Below are 12,527 nucleotides of genomic sequence, written 5' to 3'. Positions count from 1 at the left end.
GTTTTCTTTGTTGTTTTTTTTATTTTGTTATAGTTTATTTTATTTTGTTTCTGCTTATTTATTTTATAAAAGTTCATTTTATTTTATTTTATTTTGTTTCTACTTATTTATTTTATTTTATTTTGTTTCTACTTATTTATAAAAGTTTATTTTTTTATACTTATTTATTTTATTTTCTTTTTTGCTTTTTGTATTTATTTTATGAAAATTCTTTTTGCTTTTAATGTTTTCACAGAAAATACTTTGATAATTCTTTCTACTTATTTATAAAAGTTTATTTTGTTTCTACTTATATATTTTATTTAAGTTTATTTTATTTTATTTGGTTTCTCTTTACATCATCAATTTTCAACCCTTTTTGTCTTCATTTGTTATTTTTCATGCATTTACTGATTATTTTGAGCTATAAGACCCTGAAATTGAAAATCATTTCAAATGAACTCTGAAAAGGTTGAATATTGGCATGGTATCATCATTTCACCCACATAGCATGTGCAAGAAAGTTAAGAGGGTTACGGCAAAAACTGGATGCACTTCGTGTACAAAACGGACAATCTCTTTCGAAGTATCAGGATTTCATACGGAAACTCGTCTGTTACAAAGGGATTTCATTTTTTTAAACTTATTTGAACTCCTGACTTTTTGTGTGTTCAAAATGCACCATTCAAAGCACAATCATCAATTTTCAACCCTTTCTGACTTCATTTGTTATTTTTCATGCATTTACTGATTATTTTGAGCTATAAGACCCTGAAATTGAAAGGCATTTCAAATGAACTCTGAAAAGGTTGAAAGTTGGCATGGTATCATCATTTCACCCACATAGCATGTGCAAGAAAGTTGAGAGGGTTACGGCAAAAACTGGATACACTTCATGTACAAAACATATAATCTCTTTCGAAGTATCAGGATTTCATACGAAAACTCGTCTGTTACAAAGGGATTACATTTTTTTAAACTTATTTGAACTCCTGAGTTTTTGTGTCTTCAAAATGCACCATTCAAAGCACAAACATCAATTTTCAACCCTTTCTGACTTCATTTGTTATTTTTCATGCATTTATTGATTATTTTGAGCTATAAGAACCTGAAATTGAAAAGCATTTCAAATGAACTCTGAAAAGGTTGAAAGTTGGCATGGTATCATCATTTCACCCACATAGCATGTGCAAGAAAGTTGAGAGGGTTACGGCAAAAACTGGATGCACTTCGTGTACAAAACGGACAATCTCTTTCGAAGTATCAGGGTTTCATACGGAAACTCGTCTATTACAAAGGGATTTCATTTCTTAAAACTTATTTGAACTCCTGACTTTTTGTGTGTTCAAAATGCACCATCCAAAGCACAATCATCAATTTTTAACCCTTTCTGACTTCATTTGTTATTTTTCATGCATTTACTGATTATTTTGAGCTATAAGACCCTGAAATTGACAAGCATTTCAAATGAACTTTGAAAAGGTTTAAAGTTGGCATGGTATCATCATTTCACCCACATAGCATGTGCAAAAAAGTTGAGATGGTTACGGCAAAAACTGGATGCACTTCATGTACAAAACGGACAATCTGTATCATACGGAAACTCGTCTGTTACAACAGGCATTTCAAATGAACTACGAAAAGGTTGAAAGTTGGCATGGTATCATCATAATAGTTGTGGAGAGAAAGTCTTCACTTTTTCTTGGCTTGTGTCCTTTGCTTATTGCGCCGTAACCATGGATAATCTTCATCGTTTATCAGGATGCTTGGGTCAGCCTTGACTTTGAACGGAGGAATTTCATGAAACTTTTCATAATCTTCAGACATGTCTGTCTTGCCCTCCACTCCCATGATGTCCCTTTTTTCTGAAAGAACTATGTGGCGCTTTGGCTCATCGTATGATGTATTCGCTTCCTTATCTTTTCTTTTTCTCGGTTTGGTAGACATGTCCTTCACATAGATAACTTGTGCCACATCATTGGCTAGGACGAACGGTTCGTCAGTGTACCCAAGATTGTTCAGATCTACTGTTGTCATTCCGTACTGTGGGTCTACCTGTACCCCGCCTCCTGACAGATTGACCCATTTGCACTTAAACAAAGGGACCTTAAAATCATGTCCGTAGTCAAGTTCCCATATGTCCACTATGTAACCATAATATGTGTCCTTTCCCCTCTTGGTTGCTGCATCAAAGCGGACACCGTTGTTTTGGTTGGTGCTCTTTTGATCTTGGACGATCGTGTAAAATGTATTCCCATTTATCTCGTATCCTTTGTAAGTCAATACAGTCGAAGATGGTCCCCTGGACAACGAGTACAACTCATCACAAACAGTGTTTTCACCTCTGAGACATGTTTCCAACCAACTGCTGAAAGTCCTGATGTGTTCACATGTAATCCAGTCGTCGCACTGCTCCGGGTGTTTGGAGCACAGACTGTTCTTGTGTTCATCGACATACGGGGTCACCAAGGTAGAGTTCTCTAGAAATGTGTAGTGTGCTTGAGACCAAGAATATCCGTCCCTACATATTATTGAGTCCCCTCCAAGCGTGCCTTTTCCAGTCAGTCTCCCCTCATACCGTGATTTAGGGAGACCTATCTTCTTAAGGCCAGGAATGAAGTCAACACAAAACCCAATGACATCCTCTGTTTGATGGCCCATGGAGACGCTTCCTTCTGGCCTAGCGCGGTTACGGACATATTTCTTTAGGACTCCCATGAACCTCTCAAAGGGGTACATATTGTGTAGAAATACGGGGCCCAGAATGACAATCTCGTCAACTAGATGAACTAGGATGTGCGTCATGATATTGAAGAAGGATGGTGGGAACACCAGCTCGAAACTGACAAGACATTGCGCCACATCACTCCTTAGCCTTGGTATGATTTCTGGATCGATCACCTTCTGAGAGATTGTATTGAGGAATGCACATAGCTTCACAATGGCTAATCGGATGTTTTCCGGTAGAAGCCCCCTCAATGCAACCGGAAGCAGTTGCGTCATAATCACGTGGCAGTCATGAGACTTTAGGTTCTGGAACCTTTTCTCTGGCATATTTATTATTCCCTTTATATTCGACGAGAAGCCAGTCAGGACCTTCATACTAAGCAGGCATTCAAAGAAGATTTCCTTCTCTTCTTTGGTAAGAGCATAGCTGGTAGGACCTTCATACTGCTTTGGAGGCATGCCGTCTTTTTGTGCAAACGTTGCAGGTCCTCCCGTGCCTCAGCTGTATCTTTTGTCTTCCCATACACGCCCAAGAAGCCTAGCAGGTTCACGCAAAGGTTCTTCGTCACGTGCATCACATCGATCGAAGAGCGGACCTCTAGGTCTTTCCAGTAGGGTAGGTCCCAAAATATAGATTTCTTCTTCCACATGGGTGCGCGTCCCTCAGCGTCATTCGGAACAGCTAGTCCGCCGGGACCCTTTCCAAAGATTACGTGTAAATCACTGACCATAGCATGTACGTGATCACCGGTACGCATGGTGGGCTTCTTCCGGTGATCTGCCTCGCCTTTGAAATGCTTGCCTTTCTTTCGACATTGATGGTTGGTCGGAAGAAATCGACGATGGCCCAGGTACACATTCTTCCTGCATTTGTCCAGGTATATACTTTCGGTGTCAGCTAAACAGTGTGTGCATGCGTGGTATCCCTTGTTTGTTTGTCCTGAAAGGTTATTGAGAGCGGGCCAATCATTGATGGTTACAAACAGCAACGCGTGTAGGTTAAATTCCTCCTGTTTGTGCTCATCCCACGTACGTACACCATTTCCATTCCACAGCTGTAAAAGTTCTTCAACTAATGGCCTTAGGTACACATCAATGTCGTTGCCGGGTTGCTTAGGGCCTTGGATGAGAACTGGCATCATAATGAACTTCCGCTTCATGCACATCCAAGGAGGAAGGTTATACATACATAGAGTCATGAGCCAGGTGCTGTGATTGCTGCTCTGCTCCCCGAAAGGATTAATGCCATCCGCGCTTAAATCAAACCATACGTTCCTTGGGTCACCTGCAAACTCAGCCCAGTACTGTCTCTCGATTTTTCTCTACTGCGACCCGTTAGCGGGTGCTCTCAACTTCCCGTCTTTCTTACGGTCCTCACTGTGCCATCGCATCAACTTGGCATGCTCTTTGTTTCTGAACAGTCGTTTCAACCGTGGTATTATAGGAGCATACCACATCACCTTCGCAGGAACCCTCTTCCTGCGGGGCTCGCCGTCAACATCACCAGGGTCATCGCGTCTGATCTTATACCGCAATGCACCGCATACCGGGCATGTGTTCAAATCCTTGTATGCACCACGGTAGAGGATGCAGTCATTAGGGCATGCATGTATCTTCTACACCTCCAATCCTAGAGGGCATACGACCTTCTTTGCTGCGTACGTACTGTCGGGCAATTCGTTATCCTTTGGAAGCTTCTTCTTCAATATTTTCAATAGCTTCTCAAATTCTTTGTCAGGCACAACATTCTATGCCTTCCACTGCAGCAATTCCAGTACGGTACCGAGCTTTGTGTTGCCATCTTTGCAATTGGGGTACAACCCTTTTTTGTGATCCTCTAACATGCGATCGAACTTCAGCTTCTCCTGTTGACTTTCGCATTGCGTCCTTGCATCGACAATGACCCGGCGGAGATCATCATCATCGGGCACATCGTCTGGTTCCTCTTGATCTTCAGCAGCTTCCCCCGTTGTAGCATCATCGGGCACATCGTCTGGTTCCTCTTGATCTTCAGCAGCTTCCCCCGTTGCAGCATCACCGTATTCAGGGGGCACATAGTTGTCATCGTCCTCTTCTTCTTCGCCGTTTTTCATCATAACCCCTATTTCTCCGTGCCTCGTCCAAACATTATAGTGTGGCATGAAACCCTTGTAAAGCAGGTGGGTGTGAAGGATTTTCCGGTCAGAGTAAGACTTCGTATTCCCACATTTAGGGCATGGACAAAAAATAAAACCATTCTGCTTGTTTGCCTCAGCCACTTTGAGAAAATCATGCACGCCCTTAATGTACTCGGAGGTGTGTCTGTCACCGTACATCCATTGCCGGTTCATCTGCGTGCATTATATATAATTATGTGTGTCAAAAGTAAGAAAATTAGACAAGTATCTATGTAAAGTAAGAATTTTTCTCTTTCAGAAAGAAGATAAGAACAAGAGGCTCGCCACGGTGGTGCCAGCGACGAGATCGGCGCCGGCGATTGACGGCGGTGAAGATGGGGACGGGGCATGACAGACCGGTAATATAAACCTAGACAAATCTCAGGAAAAATGGAGCTCGGAGGTCGAGCTTCGAGAGGAGAAAGCTTAACTAGTGTGGCTCGGGCATTTCATCGAACACCCCATGTGCATAGGAGGTGAGCTAGAGCACCCAATGCCCTCCCCCTCGCCGGCCAGCAAAAACAGAGCACTGTGGAGTGCGCTGCTACGGCGATGGGGTATATATAGGCAACTCATTTGTCCCGGTTCGTGGCTGGAACCGGGACTAAAGCTCCCCCTTCTGTCCCGGTTCGAGCCACGAACCGGGACCAATGGCTGTGGGCCAGGAGCGAGGTCCATTGGTTCCGGTTCGTGCCTAGAACCGGTACAAATGGGTCGAAACGAACCGGGACCAATGCCCACGAGGCCCCGGCCGGCCCCCTGGGCTCACGAACCGGGACTAATGCACCCCATGGGTCCCGGTTCGTGCTGAACCGGGACTAATGGGCTGGCCAGGCTCGAACGAAAGCCCTATTTTCTACTAGTGTTGTATCGCCCACAACTCACTTGTGTTCTACTCGTGCATATAACATCTACGCATAAACCTGGCTCGGATGCCACTGTTGGGGAACGTAGTAATTTCAAAAAAATTCCTACGCACACGCAAGATCATGGTGATGCATAGCAACGAGAGGGGAGAGTGTTGTCCACGTACCCTAGTAGACCGTAAGCGGAAGCGTTATGAGAACGCGGTTGATGTAGTAGTACGTCTTCACGATCCGACCGATCCAAGTACCGAACGCACGGCGCCTCCGAGTTCAGCACACGTTCAGCTCGATGACATCCCACGAACTCCGATCCAGCAGAGCTTCACGGGAGAGTTCCGTCAGCACGACGGCGTGATGACGGTGATGATGTGGATTATGGTGGAGGGGGGCACCGCACACGGCTTGGAACAATCAACTTGTGTGTTCTAGGGTCCCCCCCCCGCCCCCATATATAAAGGAGCAAGGGGGAGGCCGGCCGGCCCTTGGGGCGCGCCAAGGAGGGGGGAGTCCTCCTCCTAGTAGGAGTAGGACTCCCCTTTCCTAGTCCAACTAGGAAGAGGGAAGGGGGAAGGAAAGAGAGGGAGGGGGAGAGGGAAAGAGGGGCCGCGCCCCCCTCCCCTAGTCCAATTCGGACTCCTCATGGGAGGGGGCGCGCCACCTCCTGGTTGCTGCCCTCCCTCTCCCCTCAGGCCCACTAAGGCCCAATACTTCCCCGGGGGTTTCCGGTAACCCCTCTAGCACTCCGGTTTTCTCCGAAACCACCCGGAACACTTCCGGTGTCCGAATATAGCCGTCTAATATATCAATCTTTATGTCTCGACCATTTTGAGACTCCTCGTCATGTCCGTGATCACATCCGGGACTCCGAACTACCTTCGGTACATCAAATCACATAAACTCATAATACCGATCGTCACCGAACGTTAAGCGTGCGGACCCTACGGGTTCGAGAACTATGTAGACATGACCAAGACACGTCTCCGGTCAATAACCAATAGCGGAACCTGGATGCTCATATTGGTTCCTACATATTCTATGAAGATCTTTATCGGTCAAACCGCATAACAACATACGTTGTTCCCTTTGTCATCGGTATGTTACTTGCCCGAGATTCGATCGTCGGTATCCTCATACCTAGATCAATCTCGTTACCGGCAAGTCTCTTTACTCGTTCTGTAATGCATCATCCCGCAACTAACTCATTAGTCACATTGCTTGCAAGGCTTATAGTGATGTGCATTACCGAGAGGGCCCAGAGATACCTCTCCGACAATCGGATGACAAATCCTAATCTTGATCTATGCCAACTCAACAAGTACCATCGGAGATACCTGTAGAGCACCTTTATGATCACCCAGTTATGTTGTGACGGTTGGTAGCACACAAAGTGTTCCTCCGTTAATCGGGAGTTGCATAATCTCATAGTCATAGGAACATGCATAAGTCATGAAGAAAGCAATAGTAGTAAACTAAAACGATCAAGTGCTAAGCTAACGGAATGCATCAAGTCAATCACATCATTCTCCTAATAATGTGATCCCATTTATCAAATGACAACTCATGTCTATGGTTAGGAAACTTAACCATCTTTGATAAACAAGCTAGTCAAGTAGAGGCATACTAGTGACACTCTATTTGTCTATGTATTCAACACATGTATTATGTTTCCGGTTAATACAATTCTAGCATGAATAATAAACATTTATCATGAAATAAGGAAATAAATAATAACTTTATTATTGCCTCTAGGGCATATTTCCTTCAAAAACCACTTTCCTTATATGAAAATTTATCTCTGAACTATTTGAAGCTCCTCATGGTGTCCCGGATCCCATCTAATACACCGAACTATCTTCGGTCTCACCATTAAGAATATCCCATTACTACCCTAGCGTTAGCGAACGTTAAGTGTGTGACCCTACGTGTTCGAGAACATGCGGACATGATCGAGACAATTCTCCGATCAATAATCAATAGCGGGACCTGGATGCCCATAGTGACTCCCACATATTCAATGAAGATCTATATCGCTTTGAACCACGATGTTAAGGATTCAGATAATCCTGTATACAATTCCCTTTGTCTCGCGATATTTTACTTGCCTGAGATTCGATCATCGGTATCACCATACTTAGTTCAATCTCATTACCGGCAAGTTCTCTTCACTCGTTCTGTAATACAATATCCCTGTGACTAAACACATTAGTCACATGCTTGCAAGCTACTTAGGATGTTGTATTACCGAGAGAGCTCAAAGATATCTCTTCGTCGTATGGAGTGACAAATCCCGGTCTTGATCAATACAAACCAACTAGTATCTTTCGAGATACCTGAAGAGCACCTTTATGACCACCCAGTTACGAAGTGGCGTTTGATATCCACAAAGCATTATTTCGGTATTAGGGAGTGGGACAATCTCATGGTCTAAGGAATAGCCACTTGATATTAAGAAAGCTGTAGCAATTAAACTAGCTAAGTGACGTGGTCTGATGCCAAGCTTATGAATGGGTCTGTCCATCACATCATTCTCCTAATTATGTGATCTCGTTATTAAATGACAACTCATGTCTCTGGTTACGAAACCTTAACCATCTTTAATCAACGAGCTAGTCTAGGTTAGGCTCACTAGGGACACAGTGTTTGTTTATGTATCCACACGTGTATTTGAGTTTCCAGTTAATACAATTATAGCATGAAGAATAAACCCTTATCAAGAACAAGGAAATATGATAATAACAACTGTATTATTGCCTCTAGGGCATTATTTTCAACATAATAGAGGTGTGGCAGAGTGTAAGAGGAAATCTAGGAAGAAATAGAGGACTTGACACCCTCGGGTGGTGATGAAATTGACGGCCACAGAAGCTTCGAACGGTGGAACTCCGGAGAGATTTAGTCGGCTCATACATAGGGTGGCTCTCACGGCTAGGGGTCAAGAATCGATCGATTCTTTTCGATTCCATTTCAGGAGCTCGAGGAGACCGGAAAGAGGACGACATGTGAAGAATATGACAGGTGGGACCTTGCTGGCAGCGGCTGAGAGGAAAAATAAGAAGCAAAGAGGTTGCGGTGTGTTCAACGGGCCTTGGCCAAAATTGGCTGGTGCTGCATTGACTCACGGGTTGGGCGAAGAATATCAATGGGCTGCTGGCTGCTCAAGCTGCGGCCCAAACATGAATAGGGCTCTCTGGCTATTAATTAGCAGGAAAACGAATATGGCTATATAAAATGTCTATTCGCTTACCCTAAAAACCAGAAAAGAATATTACTAGCAGTATATAGTACAAAAATATATACTCAACCTCAACCTTTACTTAAAATACATACAATATTTGTAAAAACTTTATTTTGGGCTTTATAAATATTCTCTAAAATAAATTTAGGGTTCTAAATAATTCCAAAAATGCTTTTGAACAACATCCAAACAAATATTCAAATAATTTTTGAAGCACTTCCCAACTCTTTTTATATTGACAGAGTCATATTACCTTCTCTCTTTTGATTTTCTCATTGAGTTCGCATTGTTTCAAATATTAAATCAAAATAAGGTCCAAAATGAATATTTGTTAATGTGATTTTATTCTCTCTCTTTTGAACATTCCTTTTAACTATAAAGTTTCAAATCCTAGGCAAAATTAGCAAAACTCAAGCAATACAAGAAAGTTTTAATTAATCCAATGTAAATAATTAGCATTCCAAAAATTTAAAATTTTGGGGATGTTACAATAAACTTTGAACAAATCTCTATTTATTGTAAAACTGACTCCTAATAAACATACTCATTAAGTCGCATCACCCTAAAGAGAACAATTGTTGGACTATATCGAGGATCAATCAAATAAGTTAGATCTCACCATTTGGAGCCTAAGAAAAAGCATGTTCTTTAGTTAAAAGACACATCCTTTGGCAAGAAGATAACTTCTTCATGGAAAGACACATCCCTCGATGAAAAGATGTCTTTTGTAAAAAAGGCAAGTCACATGGTGAAAATATATCTCTTCATGGAAAGACACATGTGGTAGTGAAATGATGTTTCTTCCTGAAAAATATTAGAAAATAATGAAAAGAAATGCGGGAATTGTGAGATTCAAAATATATATTAATTTATAACTTCCCAAAAGATGCGACCAATCAATTTGCCTTATTTGTCCTGGAAAACTAATTTATCAAAATTTAACATTTCAATTGTTTAATTCAATTATATTTAAACTTTGCAACTCTATTCCTAAAACAATAAAAAATATATGCATTTCAAATAAAACTCACTGTTTTTTAATAAAACTCCTAGCAAAGTGCGGGCTTCATACACTTTTTTCATGATGAACCTATTTTTGCGAGGTAAAAGAAATTTTTATTCGATGTTTACAGAGTTATAATCGAGAGGCACAGGTTCCTTAATACATGGGGAACTAATTAAGCCACACCGCAAAACAATAATACATGACTGACCAGCAGCACCACTGATGGTATTTTCTAGATATTGACTTTTTTCTCTAAAAAAGTGATCAAAGTTTACAAAACATGACTTTGAATCTAATAGACACTATATTTTGAAATGAAAGGAGTAATTTAGGGAATACTCTTTTAGCAATGGCATTGTTGTCTCTTTTTTTTCTTTTTTGACCGGAGCGCGGTGGTATTTTCAATGTGGGTGAAATACATATAGTCGAGAACTAGCCCAGATGAATGAATACCCCCGAACGCGGCCCACGACGCGGGTGGAATTCGGCCACTGGCCGCGTTCAGAAGTCGGCGGGGGTCATTCGCCCGCGACCTTCCGGCGAGCCCTAGCGACGACGACGGCGTGGGCGCAGTCTCATCCCTGGCACGCGCCAACGAGGAAGACGGGAGGAGTGGCCGACGGGCGGCCGCGCCTTAGCTTCCGACCACCACCGCCGCCGCCGCCGTGGGAGGTGAGCACCCCCTACCTCTTCTGATCTCTTTTCAGTTGTTCAGTTCTATATAAGGTCGATTCAGATTGATATAGAGTTTGCTAGGAGTAATTTTTACCCAAATAATTTCTCTTTCACATTGGAAACGTAGTTGGAGGAAAACCTATTAGCAAGCATTAATCGGATACCAAGATGCTGGGCTCCAGATTCATCGAGTTCGAACTGGAATATTCAAAAACCAGGAACCTTTCAGTCGGCGACGTCGTCCGCTCCGATGAGATCTTTGCCGGAGGGCACGTCTGGAAGATATACTGCTACCCATATGGCACCAAGAAGGCCAGCACAGGCAGATACGTCTCCCTGTACCTACGGCTCGTCAGCAAAGCCAAATGTGTCAAGGCCATCTTTGAGGCTTCCCTGCTACGCAGGAGCGGTCCTGGGCGTGCAAAAAGATGCACCAAGGTGTACCCACCCAATGGCATCAGCTCTAGGAGCAGGGGATGGCATGAGTTTGTAAGCCGAAGCGATCTGGAGTCTGGTTCCGTCCGGAAAGGATGCGTTACATTCTTATGTGGGATCACGGTTCTGTGTGACAGCTCCATTGCTGTGCCATCCTCGGACATAGAGAGCCATCTTGGAGGTCTGCTGGATCGCTCCGAGGGGACGGATGTTTCATTCTGCGTGAAAGGCGAGACGTTTCACACGCACCGGGCAATTCTCGCCGCGCGGTCACCGGTCTTCAGGGCGGGGCTCTTTGGCCCCATGGCCGAGTCTACAATGGCGTGTGTCACGCTGCACGAAATTGAACCTTTGGTGTTTAAAACCCTGCTTCGGTTCATGTACACTGACTCCCTGCCTGTGGACAGAGAGCTCGGGGACTCTATCACTGATATGGTAAAGCATCTGCTTGCTGCATCGGATCGGTATGCATTGGACCGGTTGAAGCTCGCATGTGCTCAGAAGTTGTGGGAAGGTGTGTCGGCTGATACGGTTGCGGATGCTTTAGCTTGCGCTGAGATATACAATTGCCAAGAGTTGAAGAGCAGGTGCATTGACTTTGTTATGGCAAAAGATAATTTCAAGAAGACTGTGTTGACTGAAAGTTTCATTAGCTTGTTGCATAAATTCCCCTCTATTCGTGCTGAGCTGAGAGCGAAGGTTGGGAGTTGAGACATAGGTTAGTGGGATGCATCTCCACTTATGTTTCAGGCGTCAAGGATTGCTTTAGTACGGTTTTATGATATTTTGGGCTTAGTTTAGGGACTACTATATCATATGGGAGGTTGATTTCAAACTGTTCCTTTTGCAGCACTGGATTAGACGAAAAAAATCGTTGCCAAGTGATACTGGCAAGTAAGGGGACATGGAGGAAATCGTGGTACAGTTAAGATACAGAGCTATGGATGTGCACTGTCCTGAAGCTTTGTAGGCTACTTTCGGTTCTGCACCATTTTGTCCTGGATGTGCACACTGTCCTGAAGCTTGTTTGGATGTCCATTTCGGCTTTTCTGATAATGTAACTATGCGTTGTCTTAACTCCATGGCCCCTCAAAAAAACTCCATGGTCCCTTATAAAATATCTCAAACTACTATAAGTTTGGTTTTGCAATGAAAAAGCCGCTGGGTGCCCGTGCTAATTCTTCAGTTAAAATGAGAGAATTGCCGTGACTTATTTTCATCAGTTATCAATTTTAACATTCCACATGATTTCCTAACAATCGTTTCACTCTTTTAACTTAGTTTAGGGATAGCTATATGATAATGATCGAAAACCATATATAGCTAACGATAAGAGTTTCACATAGCCAACACTAGCACGTCTTTTGCTGGGCACACGTAGTCCCCTCCTTCCTTCCTTACTTCACTCCCCTGGCACCTCATCCTTCCGGCATTCAAGACCCTTTCCT

General features: G+C 43.3%; 1 protein-coding gene across 1 annotated transcript; it reads left to right on the top strand.

Moving 5' to 3' along the window:
• Positions 1 to 10,436: 10,436 nt before the first annotated feature.
• On the top strand, positions 10,437 to 12,255 carry LOC123168317 (BTB/POZ and MATH domain-containing protein 1). Its single transcript, XM_044586185.1, has 3 exons — positions 10,437 to 10,641; positions 10,772 to 11,797; positions 11,930 to 12,255. Exon 2 carries the CDS (start codon positions 10,813 to 10,815, stop codon positions 11,788 to 11,790), a length of 978 nt encoding a protein of 325 aa, XP_044442120.1. The 5' UTR covers positions 10,437 to 10,641; positions 10,772 to 10,812; the 3' UTR covers positions 11,791 to 11,797; positions 11,930 to 12,255.
• The last annotated feature ends 272 nt before the right edge of the window (positions 12,256 to 12,527 follow it).

This window comes from Triticum aestivum, chromosome 7D (genome assembly GCF_018294505.1).
Source record: "Triticum aestivum cultivar Chinese Spring chromosome 7D, IWGSC CS RefSeq v2.1, whole genome shotgun sequence".
In the NCBI taxonomy this organism is placed as follows: Eukaryota; Viridiplantae; Streptophyta; class Magnoliopsida; order Poales; family Poaceae; genus Triticum; species Triticum aestivum.
Note: the sequence above shows the minus strand (reverse complement) of the source record. Positions and strands in the feature narration are given on the sequence as shown.